This window comes from Leuciscus leuciscus (assembly GCF_965113295.1).
Source record: "Leuciscus leuciscus genome assembly, chromosome: 11".
Lineage (NCBI taxonomy): Eukaryota > Metazoa > Chordata > Actinopteri > Cypriniformes > Leuciscidae > Leuciscus > Leuciscus leuciscus.
This window is the reverse complement of record NC_138735.1, coordinates 29,542,938-29,563,276: the sequence shown is the minus strand read 5'-3', so window position 1 is coordinate 29,563,276 and position 20,339 is coordinate 29,542,938. Positions and strand designations below refer to the sequence as shown.

Sequence of the window (20,339 nt, the reverse complement as noted above, 5' to 3'; positions counted from 1 at the left end):
ACACACATAAGACCAAAAATCATTATTCTTCAACTATAATTAAGTAGATGAGACTAAATTGTTACTTTTGGCATATAATCTAAATGAATAGCTTTGAATAAAGTTTATCTATCAATGGGAGTCACTGGTGTTACACATAAGAAAGGTGACACCAGTGACAATTTTCATGAAAATTTCATTTTACAAAATGGCTGCTGCAAGGTATCAAACCACATGTTGTCAATCATGGTATACGAACTAAATTAATCCATTTGTATTCTATTTTTTTTTTTTTTTACAATTATAATCATGAGATAATCAAATCATGAGATAAATGAGAGGATTTCTGATAACTGAAAAGAGACAGTGGATCTACCATGGGCTTTTCTTAGATATTCAGGAAATTGGAAGAAAGAAATCAAGTGATGTCATAAGTGTGATTTTTATTTCAAAATAAGAGATTTTTGTTTAACGGTAACACCAGTGACACAACTCCAGGGGACCACTACTTTCATTATAAATTTTATAATATTTATTCTGCATTTAGTTTTTTATATCATATACAGTACTGTGCAAAAGTCTTAGGCATGTTAATATTTTTTGAAAGCATTCTCACTTTACAGCATTTTAACACGAGTGCCAGTACTCTTCACAGTCCTGGAGCTCTGCAGGAAGGTTTCTTCAAGCATCTTGGAGACGTTCCCGCAGTTCTTCTGGATTTAGTCTGTCTCAGTTTCTTCTGTTTCTTCATGTAATCACAGACGGACTCGATGATGGTGAGATCAGATCATACCGGCTGTTGTCAGACTCCTTGTGCAGACACAAATCTCACTGGATTATTACAATTAATGGCAAAAAGAATGTTTGGAAATGTAAACTGATATTTCCTACTGACACACTACAGCTGACATACAAAGATATAAATATCTTTTATTAACATGCCTAAGACTTTTGCACAGTACTGTACATACTATATTTGATAGTTATGTATACATTATTGTATTTTAAATGGTGTAAAAACCTGTTATTAACCTCAAAATAAAGCGTTTTCCCTCTGGACATGACTGTGGGGACGAGCACTTCTGTGGTGCTGGGAATTCTATATAATTCATAAAAATCTAATATTGACACATTGATGGCTCAAGAAGGTGTAATTGTTCAAATAACATATTGTTTTATTTTAAAATGTAAAGAAATTGTAACCCTAAAGTGTTTTTTTTAAAGTGTAATATTTCTGTAAAGGCTAGGGACAGAAAAAATTACATTTCTGTAGAATGACCCAGAAATGAGTCCATCAGGTCCGTTTGGTCTTCAGATGTGTTTGCTCTGCTGACTGGTGAAAGTTTATAAGAGAAAACATTTATAGAAGAATATTTAGATATGTGTATTTGAAAGTGTGTGTGTGTGTGTGTGTGTGTGTGTGTGTGTGTGTGTGTGTGAGCAGCTGCAGTTTCAGTTCAGTCACTGTGACTCTGACTGACGGAGGTTTTTGTACGACTCTTTATCACTGTGTGAACACATAACCACTACTACTGTGAAAACTCTGACAGTAATAATGTCCAGCATCTTCAGTCTGGACTCCACTGATGGTCAGAGTGAAATCACTGTTAGATCCACTGCCACTGAATCTAGATGGAGTTCCTGACTGGAGGGTTTTTACACGATAAATCAGGAGTTTAGGAGCTTCTCCAGGTTTCTGTAAGTACCAGGACACACAGGGTATCGAGTTGTAGGTTGCTGCATCACGACTGAGTTTACAGCTCATCTCTACAGTTTCTCCTGGTTTGGCAGGTTTCACAGGAGTCTGAGTCACTGTGATCTGAGATCTACAGCCTGAAAACAATTCATTTCAGTTTAAAGTATATATTATTTGACATTTTTAAACTGTGTAAAAATTATATTATTTAAATTATTTATTTCAAATATAAACTGTTCACCTTGTAGTATAAAGCAGTATAACAGTGTCCAGATGAAGATGATGATGAAGGTCATGTTGATGAAGATTGTTGTGTGTGTCAGTGATGAAGTGTTAAACTCACAGCACTATAAACACTCTCACACACTGAAGATCTGATCAATATGCAAACACACTCCACATCATTTACCTGAAGACAGTCACTCATTAACAGACACAAAACACAATCACTGAAGTGAAAAAAAATTTCATAATATTTGATCTTCTACAAAATGTTCAGTTGAGTTCTGATTACATCTAGACCAACTTCAGTATTAATCTGAATATCTGCTGTGAGCAGATCCGGATCCAGACTCAAATCACTGAAGGTTTTCTACAGTAAAGTGCAGATTTAAACTTGAGCAACAGTAGGACATTTAACATTATTTACATGTCATCACTTTTACCAATAATTGGAATATATATATATTTTTAAATATACTTTGCTACGAGTATTTTCCTATTAATCTGTTAGTCTGCTTTTACATTGCTTTAATGTGTTATTGTCACATCTCTGTCCCATGCGGAGTGAATCCAGCATTTATATGTAATGTCACTTCAGAAACTTTACAGCATTTGCCGTCGGTTCTCTAGCAGCAGAAAAAACTATAGTTTTATTCAATGGATTATATAGACTTTGAGAATATTTTTACTGTAGTTGGAGTGAAACGTCGCTGTTAATCCCCAAATTTTACACCAAATCCATGTGTGTTCCTGCAGTTTCTGAACAGACATGAGGATCATCACACACACGAGTCTCTGTCAGTCACTGAATAAAATATATGGTGAAATGCATGTGCTGTGTTTGATGAAGGACACCTGTTGGGTAATCTAGTCTTTAATTTTTTTATATTTTTGCTATATAATATAATTGCTAATTCCTCCATACATAGATATGAATATAAATGATCATCATCAGCTCTGAAGTTGAAAGATGTGTTTATATGATGCTGTTAATATCTGCATTATGAGGGATGAACATAATAAATCAATAGACTTATTCAACTGATCAACATATTTAAGATGCTGGTGATTCAGTTTAGAAAGAAGAATATATTAAATCATAAATGCAGAAAATCTAAAAAATAAATGTGGTGAAGGATTGAAAAATATCCACTGAAGTGAAAATCAAAAGTGACTGAATTTCTAGATGAAGGATGTAATAGGAAACAGGAGACAAATATGAATTCTGAAAAATTACAATCAAAAATGTTAAAAACTGATGAAGCTCCAGAAAGTGATGTTCAATAAGATCATATTGAGTCGTTTCTTCACTGGTGTGTGTGTGTGTGTGTGTGTGTGTGTGTGTGTGTGTGTGTGTGTTTGAGCAGCTGCAGTTTCAGTTCAGTCACTGTGACTCTGACTGACGGAGGTTTTTGTACGACTCTTTATCACTGTGTGAACACATAGTTACTGTTGATGTAATGTTCACTCTCACAGTAATAATGTCCAGCATCTTCAGTCTGGACTCCACTGATGGTCAGAGTGAAATCTGTTCCACCTTGTTCTCCTTTCCCACTGAATCGACTGAGACTGTTATCATAGAGATCATTTACCAGATAAATTATGAGTTTAGGAGCTTCTCCATGTTTCTGCTGATACCAAGCTAAACCCCAGCCATATATCCCAGTATCAGTTTTACAGTCTATAGTGGCGATTTGTCCTTCAGAAACATTCACAACTTCAGGCTGAGTCACAGTGATTCCTCTGGATGCTGTTGACAACAACATTATATGAGTTTCATCAAATGACATGAAGATTAAAGACTCAGAAATGACAAGCTTTGACTTCTGTTACCTGGAATAAAAGCGGTCAGAATCCAGATGAAGCTGCTGAAGAGATTCATGGTGTGTGTTGGGTTTGTACCGTGGTAAACAGCAGTGTGTTATAAAGTGTGTGAGTCTGAAGGCTATAAACACTCGGAGAGCTGAAACACGTGCCGATGCAAAGTGACTCTCTGAGCAAAAACCAGCTGGAGGAAAACACACATGAAAATGAACACATGCAGAAGAAACTGATCCAGTTTTGTGGCCTTTAATGTGTTTTATTCTCATGATCCAATGGAGTGTGTTTTCACTTCTTTAGGAGTTTAGAAATCATTTCTTCTTTATTCTGCACGAGTCCCTGGTTCAGAATTCAGACTTTCTGATGAATCAAATGACAGTTTCATCACTAAAAGAAACAAGTATTTCACTGTGAACTCCATGAGAGGGCAAAGGTCATTCCAGAGGTCACAGGTCATTAAAATGCTTTGAGAATCACATGATCATTTAGAGACTCCCAGTTAAGATGTGTAAAGATCAGTACAGCGTCTTTCTGATTATATTATTTATTTAGATATTAGATATTATTTAAATAGTTTTCATGCATTAAGAGACATTTAGAGATGATGAGACTGTTCAATAATCCTGATGTTGAGTCTCATATCTGTGTGTGTGTGTGTGTGTGTGTGTGTGTGTGTGTGTGTGTGTGTGTGTGTGTGTGTGTGTGTGTGTCGTTCGTCTCTTTCTCTGCTGGAGTGTGTGTTCATTTGAGTGTGACGGAGGTTTTTGTACGACTCTTTCACTAGAATGAAACACTGTGGTGGACTTTCGGTGGAGGAACTGAACTGGTGATCAGAAGTAAGTCTTTCTTAAATTATCTATAAAAATGTATGATATTTTAATCCATTTTATTTTTAGATTATTTCAGCAAATATTTGTCAACAAAGTAATTCATTTATTATAAAAATTGTTTTTTGAAAAGCAATTTATAATTTATTTATTTCATAATCTAAGTTTTATATTTCATATTGTTTTTAAATGTAATTTTTCTTTTCACTTGAATAATTTAACTTATTATTGGTAACATATGACTGAATTTTAATGTATGGATGGCAGTATTTTACGATATATGCAATTATTTCTTGATGTATGTAATTCTGTCTATAATTAATAGTAAATTTAACAATTACGGGTTTTTAAATGCCTCCAAAGTTTAATAATATAGGCAAAATAAATATAATTGTGTAAGCATCATCATCAGACAAAGAGATATTTAGTTAATGAGCATTTTAAAAATCAACAGTTTAAAGGTTAAGTTTGCTGATGATTATGATTAAGTGTCTAAACAGAGGATTTAAAAAAAAATTTATAGTTGAAACTTTGATTTATTGAAATTTAAGAATATTTTTTAAAATACAATTAATATTTAAATTATTATTTATGAAGAAATCACAATATATTAATACATTTTCATGTGGACAATATTTAAAAAAATTATATTATTATTACAGAAATTATTAACCTCTGAAAAAAAATCAAATGAGTATTTTTTTCCCATTTTTATTAAATTCTATAATTTATATTTTAAATGTCATTATTCATTTCACATGAATAATTTAACATCTTATTATTGCTAACATTTAGTTCCTTTCATGTATTGACTGCAGATACTTTAAAATCTGTTCAATAATTTCTTCATATATAGTTTTGTCTATAATTCTTGGTAAATGTGACTATTAAGGGCTTTTTTAAACGCATGAAACAAAAGTTGTATAATGTGGACATAAATATATTTTTTATAATTTTCATCAGACAAAAATAAACTCAGTTGAAGTGCACTTTGAAAATGAATCATTTAAACTATCAAACTTGCTGATGTTTATGATTGTGAGTTTCTGAATAGCAGAATATTTTCAAAATACAATTAATATTGAAATGATCATTTAAATTAGTTTTCTAGATCTTATAACGACATCACAATATAACCACCAACTTACTTGGACAATGTTTTTCAAACTCTGTGGATCATTTAAAATGTAACTTGTAATCAAATGATCATTCATGAATGTGTGTGTGTGTGTGTGTGTGTGTGTGTGTGTGTGTGTGTGTGTGTGTGTGTGTGTGTGTTCCAGCGGGTCCCTCCGTGTCTCCCTCCGTGTCTCTGCTGTCTCCCTCTTCTCTGCTGATCTCTGGAGACCCCCCCGCTCTGCTCTGCCTGCTCAGCTCTTACTCTCCACAGGGGGCGACGGTGAGCTGGACGCTGGACGGGTCAGAGGTCACCGAGGGGGTTCAGACCAGCGCAGAGAGCGAGCGGGACGGTCTCTACAGTCGCAGCAGCGTCCTGAGCCTCAGCAAAGCACGCTGGGAAGACACAGAGCGCTTCGTCTGCAGAGGAACACATGCCGGAGCTGCTCACGAGGCCTCGTTCCTCAAGAGCTCCGAGTGCTGATGTTTCTCCAGTGAAGACCAGCGTATCTGAGCGTCACGTGATTTACAGCTCAATACTGAAGCAGTCTGTCAATGTGCTGCCATTGCTGTTCATTCAATAAAGCTTCATCTGAACGCAAGCGCACATTTGTGTTGGACTGCATCATTGATCAGTGTGTCGTTCCTTCAAAGTCCTGCACTAAAGTTTCAGCGGCTTTTGATTGATTGTAATAGTTGAGAACAGCTGCATTCAGCAGTAAATGTGAAATGAAGCTCTTGGGGTTTGAACATGGTCACTGGAGACGAGCTGCTCTATTCTGAGACCGTCACAATCACTAAACCTGACAATGCAAATGAGATTTTCACCTCAAACTCACAGTTTCACTCTTTTACTGGTTCAACGCTCTGAACTGGAGCAGTTTCACTTCTGCTAAAATGAGTTATGAGTAATAAATTCATTATCAGCTTGAGAAACATCTTTCATCAGCTCAAAAACATCTTTATGTTGCTGGAGATACACAATGTGTAGTTTAATGCACAAACAAAACAGAATATGGCGCAATTATGGTTTGTTGGATTAGTTTACACACACTCAATTTTCTCTGATTCTGAGCATATTAGAGTCACACTCACAGGACTGATCATAATAGAGCTGATTTCAGCCATAAGTCAGTTTTGAACACGTGTAGTTCCTGTGTTTGTCCTCTCTGTTGTCATCACTATAACAGCAGTCTGGATCACTGCTGGTTTTACAGTTTACAGTGACTGATTGTCCAGTTTCATAGAGCCGCTCTGAGGGAGTTTGAGTCACTGTCTCCTGCCCAACAGATTCTGACAAGAGAGAAAGATTAGAAATCACAAACACTTTTACAACCTTATATCTTCACAACACACACATTAAGATAACGAGTGAATAACGTTTGTAATCTTGACTGACACAAACCTCGACATAACACTGCCAGCGTCCAGATCAATATGGTGATGAAAGTCATTTTTGTAGGTTGAAGGTTCAGTTCTAGTGAAAAACAGTTGTTGATCATGTTTGATGTTTGACAGAGTTATAAACACATGCAGAGCACTGAAGCGTGTGTCGCTCATGTAAAGGTGCCAGCACATGAGGGAGTGAAAGGGAACGAGACTGCAGATAAAATAGCAAAAGATGCATTACAGCAGGAAATAAAAGTTCCAATTCCACTTGGAAAAGGAGAAGGAAAATCAGTGATTAGAAAGAAAGGTATGGAAATATGGACATTGACATGTTCAGCATTATCTTTAACCCCACAGTTTTCACTATTCCTTTTCCCCATTAAAAACAAGGTGCCATTCAATCCTGTGTGGTCCACTCTCAGTCTTGTAATTATAATTTCCTTCCGCCTCCTTTCCTTATATTTTTTAATATCGACAGATTGTTGTATTTTATGATATCTTTTCTGTCTTCTTCCCATTCTGCCATATTTCTATACCTTTCTTTCTAATCACTGATTTTCCTTCTCCTTTTCCAAGTGGAATTGGAACTTTTATTTCCTGCTGTAATGCATCTTTTGCTAGTTTATCTGCACTCTCATTGCACTGTTTATTATATGAGGTGGAAAGTGTTTCAAGATGGGATTCAGGAAGCAGGGTGGAAGTGGAATCTGATGGGGATACTGGGAACAGAAGGAGAGGGAGAAGGGAGAAGAATCACCAGAACTTCACTTTTTAAATTTCTTAAAGACACAGGGTTGATGGGTAGAATATGAGAACACTTAAACAAATAGCATGATGTTACACACTCCTGTACAGTAGGTGGCGGTATGCACCTAAAAGTTGTTTGCAATCCGCCATTAATCAAGAGAAGAAGAAGGAGAATCGAAACTTTTTTTTAAAATCTTTATTAAATCTTTACGATACAAGCAGTAAGAACACACAAATAGAGTCATTAATACAGAAAATATAATAGGGAAAATAAAAAAATATATAGAAGGAGAATCGAAACAAAAGTTCGAAGCTTTCATGACGCATTAGAAATCCCCATCGCCGCCATTTTCTGCACTCAGATCAGATGATTACAGTCGTGATCTTGAGTTCAGACCGACACAGTAAACATCAGTGGAATTAGATAGCCTAATCAGAAGATTATACATCATGGAAACGGGTGTCGTGACAAAGAGTTTTGCTCTGCTTTGCTTTTTCTTTCTTTGTGGGACTTTGTCTTCAGTTCAAACGGGTAACGTTAAATGATTACATTTCGCTGCGTTTGTTTTGGAGAAAGTGAAAGTAAAATTGTACGCATACGGTCTTAAAATTTGATTACGAATTTATGTTACATACATAGTAACGTTACATGGAATTTAAAAGTGTATCTATACTTAGCCTATATGATTAAATATAATATAGGCTACGAGTTTTTTCAAATAAAAAAAGCTTACTTTCCATAATTTGACATCGATCAACATGGCAGCGGCCTAGTTATAATATTACTGTACATATGATCGACACCAGGATTAGCCGCCTCAGATTACTTTTTCAACAGAATACAATCTGGATATACCAAAAAGTAACCTGAAAATAGTGAAACTATTTCAGATCCAAGTAGCCACACATTTTTATTAAATGGCCTTCATCTAATTATAGGTCGTTTTTTATTTTTTATTTTTATTTTTTTTAATTACAATAGATTTAGTCTGTTTAGTCTTTTCTGTAACTGAAATGTTTTGAGACTGTTCTGTGTGTGCCTAACTCACCTCATATTTGATCTGTTCTCTCCTTCACTAACCAATTTGATCACATACACTTGTTTCATACAGTCTATTTTATTCATTTGGTTTACAGACAAACACTCCCTGTACTACATTTACACAGCCTTGTCCAAACCTGTCGATATGCCAGGCATCCATGAATTCACAGCTATGGGTCTTCTAGATGACAGACAGATTGACTATTACAATAGCAAGGAAAAGAGAAAGATTCCCACACAGCACTGGATGAAAGAGAAAATGCAGGAGGATTACTGGGAAAAAGGCACCCAGTCAAGAAAGAGCAAAGAACAGTGGTTTAATGTGAATGTCAAAATTCTGATGGACCGTATGAACGACACTGCTTCAGGTGAGAAATACTGATACATATTTACCCCCAAAATTATTACATTATATTGTTATTATTATTTGAAAAACATTTTGTTTTCTGTCCCTTTCAGATGTTCATGTTCTTCAGTGGAGACATGGCTGTGAAATTGATCAAGAGGGAAAGGAAATTAAGTTTTCCAAAGGCATTGATGAGTACAGTTATGATGGCGATAACTTCCTGTCTTTTGATGATAAGGAGTCTCAGTGGGTTGCCCCAGTTGATGCAGCTCTTCCAACCAAGAGGAAATGGGATAATGTGCCCATCCTGAACCAGTACACCAAGGGCTACCTGGAGAAAGAGTGTGTGGACTGGCTCAACAAATTCAGAGAATATGGAGACGAGGAGCTCACAAAGGGCTGTGAGTAAATGTAGAGTATTTGTATTTGTTGATTATCTGCAGCTGTCATAGAGATAGAACTGATTGATAATCTGTGTCTGCAGCTCTTCCAGTTGTTCATGTGTTTGCGAAAAAGTCTACCAGTGACAAAACTAAGCTGAAACTCACCTGTATGGCCACTGGTTTCTACCCCAAAGATGTGATGTTGACCATAAGAAAATATCGCACATCCCTGCCTGATAATGAGATTGAATCCACAGGAATCAGACCAAACAATGATGGAACCTTCCAGTTGAGGAAGCATGTGGACATCAAGGAGGATGAAAAAGCAGAATATGACTGTTTTGTGTCCCACAGAACTCTCAAAGAACCAATAATTGTCAAATGGGGTAGGTAAAGTGAAAGTATTTAATCATTAGAGTAGGGCTCTTTCCTCCGAGGAAACACTGGTGGAAGTGCCTACATGAAACAACTTGAAAGCATGATGTGTAAGTTTTTAGTTACCAATCAGCTTAGTGAAATTAGAGTGTTTGTGACCATCATGACACCTGCAGTGTTTACCGAGGGTTACACTCAGAATGGATGGATCACGTTTGTGTCAGAGACTCGGGGTCTATGAAAGAGAAATTATGCCACATAGAAAGTGAAAACAAACACTTGTCATCCATAAATGTGTCTCTCATAGGATAAGTGCACAAATGTCTCATGAATAATTATCAGTACACCATAATGAGAGAAAATATCACAACTCAAAAATAGTGCCTAGATAAGGATTCTACTACAATAAAAATTACAGACGAAAATGTTAACATCCATTAATGTGCTACACAAAAACCTTTTAAAATCTCAGAAAATGTAGTTTAGTGTTTTATGACACCTTAAAATAACTTTATCAACAATGGAATTGAATTTTGTAGTAGACATTTAGACTTTACATACAGTAACTTTGTCCATTTATTATTATTTGTATATATTTTTTTGCAGATGGAAAATGCATTGACTGCAATGAAGGCACTGTCCTGATTATTGGAATTGCGATTGGAGCTGTAGTTGTACTAGCTTTTGTTGCAGCGCTCTGCTTTTACCTTTACAAGACTAAAAGAATTGGTGAGTATTACAACATAAATACAGATTCTGGGCACAATCTTTTTAATAATTTTCTCTGATAAACTTTCTTCAACCAACAGGATCAAAATCTTGAAATAGTCCATTAAAATTTATATTAATTATTTGTGCTGACCAGACTTCACTTGTTTATCTCTGCCTCTGACAGCAATGCACGTAGATAGTAACTGTATTTATCATCTTTATTTGTAATCCTCTATAGGTTTCTTAAATCAGAGGACTTTAAATGGAGAACCAAGAGAGGTGGGTTATGCTAATGGAGCAGAGACAAATCTTCTCCCAGGTAAGCTGCTTCAGAGAGGACTCTACCAGGGTTGCACAGAGTGACACCCTTAGAAAAAACATTGCCACCCCTGATTTATCCCCATATAAAATATAAATGGAAGCAGTGTTTTCTGTAACTCTGTTACATTGTGTTATTTAAGTAGCTAAAATATATAAAATATCTGTTGTCAGTAGAAGCATCTTATACTGTAGGAAGATACATAGCTTATTAATGAGCTTTCTGTGTTTATATCTTCTTTTGTATTCCTCTTTGGATTTCCCAGGCGGAAACGACAATGGATATGCACAATTAGCAGTCAATGGAGGTAAGCTGTTAACAGTTCAGGAACAGCAGAAAAAGCTGCTGATCATGTTTTCTAAAGTAATGTGCTTTAAGTGTTGTGTAGCAACTCATAATGTAATAACAAAGCAACAATGATAATGGAACAAGAGGTTTGTAAAGTAATCATTTTAGTTTTGTAATGTAATAATTTTTAGTTATTGGAGCTCAAATTAATAATGATTTTTAAATTGTGGGAAATTTATTACATTATGAACTCACCAAAAACATTGTCATATTGTAATAGTTTCTATAACAAAACAATTGTATTCTTTTTAAGGCACAACAAACATTGATGCATTTTTATTTTAGTTTTTGAATCTTAAATGCACTAGATTTAAATATTCCTGTATTTATTATTATTATTTAAGGGGTTTAACAAAAAAATATTACATGCTAAGTAGACTGCGCCATTTATTGTACAGAATGTATATACAGCCTACACTTGAGTTGGCATATGGTTATCGTGTTCATATTGTTTCACGTTGAGAAAAACAGTATCCACAAGCTCAGGTGAAATTTGGCTCCTCAGTCTGATAACAAGGTGTGCAGAGAAAGGGACACAAAGATAACGTTCTGCTAAGCAAAGTTTCTTACAGCTTTGTGTAGATTATTATTTTTTTGGGTGGGGGTTGTTACTCTATAATTAGATTAAGACATAAAAAAGAATTTCATTAAAAAAAAAAAAAGTTGTGCTCATGATTATGTTGACAGAAAATTATTATTGTAAACATTAATTTATTTATCCATTATTACAAGTTGCTTGTGTTTATGATGTAATACATTTCTTATACAATAGCCTATTTATGTGGATAAAAAAAATTAAATAAGATTTTGTTTTGAGAAATTATTACATTAACATTTTATTGATAATATATTACATTATGTGCAATTATTATATATTTATATACCACAGCAACACTACACAAAAGTGAACTTTTCTTGCTGTTGTTTGGTCATCACCAGTTTCAACAGAGATGCTCAAAAAAGATGCTTGGTACAATGACTCTATGAGTTTTGAGTCATAATGTACAAAATATTCATAAAATATATAGCACACAAACCTATAAGTAGTTTTAGACTACAGCTCTTATCTTTTATATTTTGGCCTACATCAAGATTTGCTTAAAATGTCACAAATTGCAAGCAAATTGTTCTCATGGCTAACAACTTCTGTCTTATTGCAGGAAGCAATGGAGCTGTCTAAAGGAAGGCATTGTCCAAAGCATTAATAACCTGGCATATGTTTGCAAGAATTATGCCCAAGGATTTAATCTCAGTCACATTTTTCTGTGACTGTGACCGATTACGGTTTCTTTTTGTGCCACAGGAAACAGGAAAAGTAAGAACTAGGGATCTCAATCTATTCACTCCCTTTTTTTCCTCTCACTTTGGTCATCAGATCAACTATATGCATTGGTTTCCTGAATTTTAAGCATGTGAGATCATTTCAGCTGATATTGAAGGTGTTTGATTTAATTTTTTGCCTTTGCCAAATCCTTATATTCAATGTGAATTTCATTGCATTGAAGTATACATCTCATCAATCCATGCATTCTCTGGGACTTGATCTGAACCTTTCGCTAGCACTTGCTGTTTAAGTGTGTTGTGGTTCCGCTTTGAAAAGTGATGTTACAGGGTTATTCTGATATACCTCTGCGGTTTCAAAACAATTGTTTATTGGAAGGTTTTGCAGAAAAGCTGAACTGATTGTGCAGACCAAAACCGTAAGGCCTCTAGATACTTGAAACCTGGCCCAAATGGTAGGTCTCTATTTAGTGAAATCATTGGGATCCTTGGCTCAACGAACAAAACATATCTCAGATTTCAATTCCACCATTTCAATTTTTCCACCATTTGTAATTTTCAGAAAAATTTACTTTTTCGACGCCGTTTGTCTGATTCATGACCTCTAGATCCTCATGGCAAAATGTTTTTCATGGCAAGAATTTCGATCTGTGATTCACGCTCACGACGGGATGCCAAAACGTTTGAAGGTTAAATCTCCTCATTCTGAACAACTTTGCCTCAAGAACCACTGCTGTCAATCAAACAGTCAATCAAACCTCGTAGGCTGTTTGTCCGATTTGCTCGAAAGTTAAAACTTGACACGCATCATCTTGGGACCCTCATGGCAAAAAGTTATCAAAATAATTTTGATCGAATTAACTTTAAAAAAAATTTTTTTACATTTATTTTTATAGCTATCTGGCATAGCCCATTGTGAGTAATGTAACATCAAAACAACAATCGTCAAAGATTACGAGATACAAGAGAATTTGTGCTTATTGTGCACAAAGTAGAAACTTCACAAAACTGTGTACATGTTACAGAATTTAAATATCTTGGATTGGTTATAGATCCTCAACTTAAATTTGCTAAACATATAAAGAAAATCTCTAAAACAATACAAAGCAATCTTAACTGTTTTTAACTAATCAGAAATGACATACCAAACCAGGCAGCCCTGCTGTACATGCATGCTATGGTCTTTTCCCATATTTCATACTGGATGACAGTTTGGGCGCAGGCAGCTCCGTCTGCAACAACACACATTGGTTCACTTTACAATCGAGCAATAAAAATTATAGATAAAAAGCCAATCCGTTACCATCATTGTTACATCCTCGAGACATATATAATATATTAAGCGTTGAAAACTTCAGTAATTTATGTTTTTTTAAATACATTTTTAAGTGTATTAATAATTTGGCACCCGAGCCACTTAGTAAATTTATTCAAAAACAGACCAGCAAAAGAGTTATCAGAAGCAGCACAAATCATAACTACAATACAACTGAGTGTGTGTGTGTGTGTGTGTGTGTGTGTGTGTGTGTGTGTGTTTGATGAAATGTGAATGTTTTTTATTTATATGTATCTGTTTTATAATGTACTTAGAAATGCCCAACCAGGGACAGGAGTTGAAAATTAGCATTAGCTATAAACTTTATATGCTGCGCATCATTTACAGGCTTTGTATTGTAACTATGTTTGATTGTATGGTCCCTGTTAAATAATAATACAAAAAAAATTTATATGGAGAACAGGTCATTTTGAAAAAAACAATGCCAGGTTTTGTGGATTTCTGATGTTTAGAATGTAATACATTTCTTTACTCACAGTAAATTCTAAACGATCACTCATTTCAACTGAAATATTAAGGCTATAATGTTACTATAATGTTATATAATGTCGTCCACTAGAGACACCCGCAGAATAAAAAAAAAAAAATCAGTTTCCAGCATTGTTTGATTGTCCTCTAAATTATGTTGCACTGGTTATATAGTTTTATATAATTAGTTTGCAAAGAAATGTGTAATGCTTATATAGACCATTAAAAGATATTTTCTTTTTTTTAAATAATGTTTTTGTGTGTGTTTAAGCCTGCTTAATGAAGTTGCTATGGAAAAATTGCTTTGGTTTAGTGGAGATTACTGTGCAAACCAACAATTATAATTGTAATTCTACTTACTAATAAAGCTCTTTTTCTCAAGTTTTGCTTTTGCATTCATATTTAGACATAAAATCACTATTGTAACACTTAAAATCACATTGTGTCAAAGTTTATCACTTCATTTGTACTGAGCTCTCAGTTTTGACAATTGTGCCACAATTATTGTGAACCCTGAAATACAGAGGAGATTTGGAATAAACATTTTGTTACCATCTTTTATTTCAAACATCTGTATCTACAACAATGTGTGTGAGCATGCTTAGGGTGTATTAAGTAGTATTGTTTTAGCCTTTCTTTTGTGTATGTGTTTTAGCCTATTCTTGATCATTGATAATTTATGATCTTAAAACGCTGGAAACTCATTAATTGTTGCTTGCAGCTTTATTTCCTCCAGTATCTGTAGCTTTACATTCACTATGCAATAAAGCACGGTATTGATCATGATCAATTACCATAACTGACTAAATGACAGTTGATTCAATTTTACCTACAAATCTTAAAACTTAAATTTGCAGGTAACAATATATAAAACAAGGCCATGCTAAAAAAAAGAGGCAATGTTAAAAGATGTTTCAAACTTTCAGTCATGCTAACAGTTTCTAGTATTTTGAGCTCGAGTTCTCAGCTTGTTCAAGTGAGGTTTCTATATAATATTATCACTTGATTGTATAAAACTGATAAACTGATTCTTCCCCGGGGAGCATGTTCCCAGAACACCCAAGTTCACATCTTTGTCACCCGTTTCACTGCTGATGAGTTTACATCCCTGGACAGTTAGATGCTTTAGTCTTAGGTACTTGCTAGAAATGTACATCTTGCACAGATAGAGATAAAAATGTTATTCCAAGTTAGACAGCACAAACACACACTCCAACTGCCAGTGCCTCACCTGGGCCTTATTCATTGAGACTACAACAAAATGAACAATATCAGATTGCAGACAAAAGAAATAAGTCGTCGTAATCCATCATGAACATTTGAGTGACTTTAGGCAAGCTTACAATACATGACTTTTGGCCGGATTTTGCCGTCACAGACAGATTTCCAAGGTCTGTGACAAACCCCCCGGATCCTGGCCAAATCAGCACTTGTTTATTATTAGCAGTGACATGATCTGAGCCAGTCTCGGAAAGTCACAGACGCTATGATAAGATCCAACAGGCCACATGAGCTTTTAGTTTGTACGATGCAACAACGTGGAACTCATCCAGTCAATCACATTGCAGATGTATAAACATCTCAGTCTCAAATTTCGTGCATTAATTTATGTGAGAAAACATTTTTTGGAAACACTTTACAATAAGGTTCATTAGTTAACTACCTTAGTTTACATGCACTAAGAATGAAAAATACTTCTACAGCATTTATTAATCTTAGTTTATATTAATTTCAACATTTACTAATATATTATTAAAATCAAAGGTTGTATTTGTTAACATTAGTTAATGCACTGTGAACGAACATGAACAGCTGGATTTTTATTAACTAACATCAAAGATTCATAAATACTGTAACAAATGTATTGCTCATTGTTAGTTCATGTTAATTAATACATTAATGAACCTTATTGTAAAGTGTTAACCATTTTTTCGATGTTGGTCGAGACTGCCTCTTGACCAAAGGAACCATCAGGTTGCCTTACCAAATCATGATTCTGATCATGTGTTTTTGTCTAGTAGTTACCTCCTCATTGAGATATTTATTGGTGGACAAATCCATGAACTGAAAGGCTTTAATCTCAAAGCGACGCTGGTACTGATTCTGAGGCAGACGTTTCACATAAAGTATGGAGGTATTGCCCGAGTCAAGAGGATTGGGGCATCTGAAAAAAAAAAAGACAAGAAAAAATCATTATCCAAGGATCAATCATGAATAAAAAAAAGATATCTGAGATAAGCAAAACTTCTAAGTATGCATATCAAGTTCTTAGCAGCCTAAAGAAGTTTACTGAACTGAAATTCAAGCAAGTTCACAGGAATTACGGAAGTTAATGAAGTTAACTAAATCTAAAAATAGAAATTTCTATAGGTGGCATTTCGAACAATTATGCATCTACTGAGAGACACATAACTTTCAAAATGTTACATTTTATTTTTAGCTTTCAAACTGGCCTCTCACAAACAGTTACAAACAATACATTCAATGTTCATCAGTTTAAAAATCTACTCATTGCATAAGCGACATCATTTTAAAAATCAATTTCAAAATCAAATCTGCATCCTCAACTGCATCAATGTTAGCATCTTTGTTTTGAATTTAAAAGGTCGGTTCTTACTCCTCAAAAAGCAGAACCAGGGCACTCTTAGCAGAGCGTGGATAGGCCACACAGTAGTGAACTAGAAGAGTAGCTGTAGGTTTAGGAGATCTCAGACGCAATTCCAGATATACAGGCTTCCCTAAAAGAACATGTAGGGGCTGATGACACTGTGGATAAAACTTGGTTAAAGTCTCGTCTGCAAGGAAAAAGGAGAAAATGAAAAGAAAATATGAAAATATAAAATATTCTAAAATCACTATTCTGATCAACTAGAGCAACCAGCAAATCAAAAGCTGAACTCCAAACAGTCCTTCAGAGAGCAGGTATGGAGGAAGACTGGGACTCCTAACCATGTACCCTGCACTGGCAAGCACAGGATCAGCTGAATCCTTCTGGTGGCGGCATTCAACCATCAGTCTAAGGAGCACAAAATAAAGAGGAAAAATGAGACTGAAACAATCTTTACATAGCCATTTAATTAAAGCTAACATGAAACAGAAGTAGCGAAAGTGTTTTCTTCACTATTGTGGCATACGTGTGAAACGGCTAAAACTAGAAATAAGGTAGGGCAGGACCACCCATGTGATCAAGGTGAAATCAGCTGAAAAGGAAGATTGTTGTTTTAGTAAGTTACTACTGTGATGAAAGATTACAAAGGTTTGAAAGTTGAAACCATGCACTAAAATACCAGGGGCCTATACCATGATGGTGGATGAAAAAACTCTGGTTTTGTCAACTTGAAACTGCATTGGTTTGTGTTCATAAACCATTCATCAACTTTCTCTATCAACTCAGGCTTTGATCCTGAGTTCATGGAGCACTTACACATGAAAGTGTTACACCAATCACATGCCTTGAAACAGGAAAAACTGCGATTCACTTCTCAAGAGAATCAGCAAGATTCAAAGATTAAGAGATTGAAGATTATAAAATACATAAATACATTTACACAGCAAGAAGAAAATAGCTTGCTATATCAGTGCAAGTGAAAGTTGTGAAGTTAGTTTATACACTTGATAAAGGTATACAGAGATATCTCATTTCATCAGAGGTGTCACTTTGCTCGATCTCTTACCTAGAACATAACCTGCCTCAGAGCAGGTTAGCCACGGAGCGCAAGTTACTATGGCAATGAACACCGCTATAAGCCTCTTTCATGCTGCCTAAAACTCAAGGCTGGCTCAGACTAAACTGAAACATACCTGGATATCCACCTAAACCAGCTTTATGGTATAGGCCCCAGGAATGTACATTTAAAAAAAAAAAAAAACATTTTCAAAGAATTTATTTTCAAAATCCTGATAGGGTTATCCCTGGAGATCACACCATACTTCAGGTTGCGAACTCTGATGAGGGCCTGTACCTCAGCCAGGTAAATTGTCGTCTCGCCTATGACCTGATGTAAAATGACAGCAGTTGTTCTCATTTCTTTCAATCAACCAATTGAATCAATGTACAAGACAGAGCCAGCAACGGGGTCTGAAGTAACAAAGGGGGCGTAACGCAACGTATCCCCAGATAGAAAAAACATGTGGCTCATTCACGTAAATAAATATTGCTATGAAACCAAAAGCTACTGAGAAAATACAGGTGTCAGAGCATTGAAAAATATTACTATAACAAAACAAAGGAAAATTGCCTAAGCCACTATATTTGAACATTTAACTCATGTCCATGAAATAATCAGTTTAAATAATCCATGTCATTATTAATTTATTTTTACATTCCTTTTGACTGATGGGGCAGGACAGTCCGGGTGAGTGAGTCACGCCCCCAAAGATGATGCTTCTAAGATAAAATACTTACATAAGAACGTGTTCCACACTCAGTGACAGAAAATTTTAAGATGGCCAAGTCTTTGTTGGAGATAACAGGTTTGCAACCAGTCTTCCCAGCAACAATCAAGCTCATGGGGTTCACAGGGAAGTTTGTGAAATCATTGTGAACAGCAAACACAAAATTCTTATCAGCAGTGCATTCTGGGAAAACCAAGTCGAGACAAATGTCCAAATTTGTCAAATGTCAAAACTACTTTTTTAATTCACAACAAGTGCGTATGCACATGGACCAACCGTAGCCTTGTTCCAATGCTAATAAATTTGTAGTATTCTAAATGAGCGACCGCATGCACAAGGTTAGATATTTGCATAAAACCCTCAAACCACATGTCCATAAGGGCATTCCACACACTCTTTCCTTGGAAAAAAGAATCCCACCAGTGAAGTTTATACAACAGTTTTTATAGAATAGGATCATGGCAAAGGTGACATGATTCATTACATAATTTGTCTACAATACGATTGGTTCTTCATCTGTATAATCCAGCAAATCCTTCTCAAAATCATGAGTTTAAGAGAAGTTTCTAGAGAATTCTATGCTTTAGTAAATGGCGGTATAGCAGTAATTTAATGCAATTACTGAACTACCAAATCAGTGAAGAGATGCAACTGACGCTGGTAGATCACATGATAATGACAACATGGTGAATGTAGTACGTCTGGATTACACTACACACACTCATTTATACTATATAGAACTGACTTTTTTAGCAGCCGTGAAGTAATTACTAAAATCAAAATAAGTATATACTCAAGAGAGTATGTGATTTCAGCGCTTCTTTCAGCTTTTCTACCGATTCAGAGACTTCATCCTTCCAAGGCCGATTGCCTTTAGCGGCTCGACGAAGTCTGTCTCAATTCAAAGGCTCCTTCAAATGCGTCTTCATTTTCTGTGAAACAACACTCACATTTCCCATTTTACACTCAGTCCGACCTTCACGGCCTTCGAAGGATCCAGACTCTAAATTGACCGTTCACGAAGACCCGCCCCCTTTAGTTACTGTTGCTATGTCCCACAAGCGACGCCGCTCTCACGCCACACGTTCTCACGCAGTGAAACACACATCGCGGAGCAGAGAAACTGACAACACACTGACAGACAGGACAGACCAGGGTACTTTTGATATTAAACAAAGTCTCACCCTTCAAATTTAATCATTTTTTAAAGACATTTAACAATAAATACCGTTTTGTGTCTCTTTAATGTGTCTGACAGATCGCTGTAGAGTCTCAGTTAAAGTTGCTCGTGAACCGATCATCTCTTCCTTCTAGTTCATTTATAGCATAAAATAAACATGAATGAACATCAGAAGGAATGTTGTTTTAACAGCAGAAAGACGTCAGTACACTTCGTTTCTCAAGTTTAAATCCTCCAGCGTTAATCTGCTCTCCTGACTGCTTTGTCGGACAAAATGGCGGATGGTGGATTATGATTGGTCAGATCGCCTGTCAATCAAACTCCCTGCGAAGGGTCAGTTGGGATGCAGCCATTGACA

General features: G+C 35.5%; 1 protein-coding gene and 3 long non-coding RNA genes across 5 annotated transcripts in view; 2 read left to right on the top strand and 2 right to left on the bottom strand.

The window, feature by feature from the left end:
* Nucleotides 1-349: 349 nt before the first annotated feature.
* Nucleotides 350-4,048, bottom strand: LOC309509322. The gene is made up of 3 exons (XR_014209845.1): nt 3,731-4,048; nt 1,917-3,647; nt 350-1,812 (listed from the first exon to the last, which is right to left on the bottom strand). It is a non-coding gene; the product is annotated as an uncharacterized lncRNA (long non-coding RNA).
* A 319-nt stretch (nt 4,049-4,367) lies between these two features.
* On the top strand, nt 4,368-6,268 carry LOC309509331. Its single transcript, XR_014209855.1, has 2 exons — nt 4,368-4,554; nt 5,829-6,268. It is a non-coding gene; the product is annotated as an uncharacterized lncRNA (long non-coding RNA).
* Nucleotides 6,269-6,863: 595 nt separating this feature from the next.
* Nucleotides 6,864-7,408, bottom strand: LOC309509340. The gene is made up of 2 exons (XR_014209865.1): nt 7,067-7,408; nt 6,864-6,954 (listed from the first exon to the last, which is right to left on the bottom strand). It is a non-coding gene; the product is annotated as an uncharacterized lncRNA (long non-coding RNA).
* A 743-nt stretch (nt 7,409-8,151) lies between these two features.
* Nucleotides 8,152-20,339, top strand: part of LOC309509298 (H-2 class I histocompatibility antigen, Q10 alpha chain-like) — a 211,420-nt gene continuing 199,232 nt past the window's right edge. The window contains exons 1-8 of one of the 2 annotated variants that reach the window (XM_082183953.1): nt 8,152-8,329; nt 8,935-9,207; nt 9,299-9,586; nt 9,670-9,954; nt 10,550-10,672; nt 10,893-10,973; nt 11,239-11,280; nt 12,482-14,787. In XM_082183953.1, coding sequence (XP_082040079.1) covers nt 8,248-8,329; nt 8,935-9,207; nt 9,299-9,586; nt 9,670-9,954; nt 10,550-10,672; nt 10,893-10,973; nt 11,239-11,280; nt 12,482-12,501 — 1,194 coding nt within the window. In that variant the 5' untranslated portion in view covers nt 8,152-8,247 and the 3' untranslated portion in view covers nt 12,502-14,787. Of the gene's footprint in view, nt 8,330-8,934; nt 9,208-9,298; nt 9,587-9,669; nt 9,955-10,549; nt 10,673-10,892; nt 10,974-11,238; nt 11,281-12,481; nt 14,788-20,339 lie in introns of those variants that run through there. The other variant, XM_082183954.1, reaches the window with a different exon arrangement.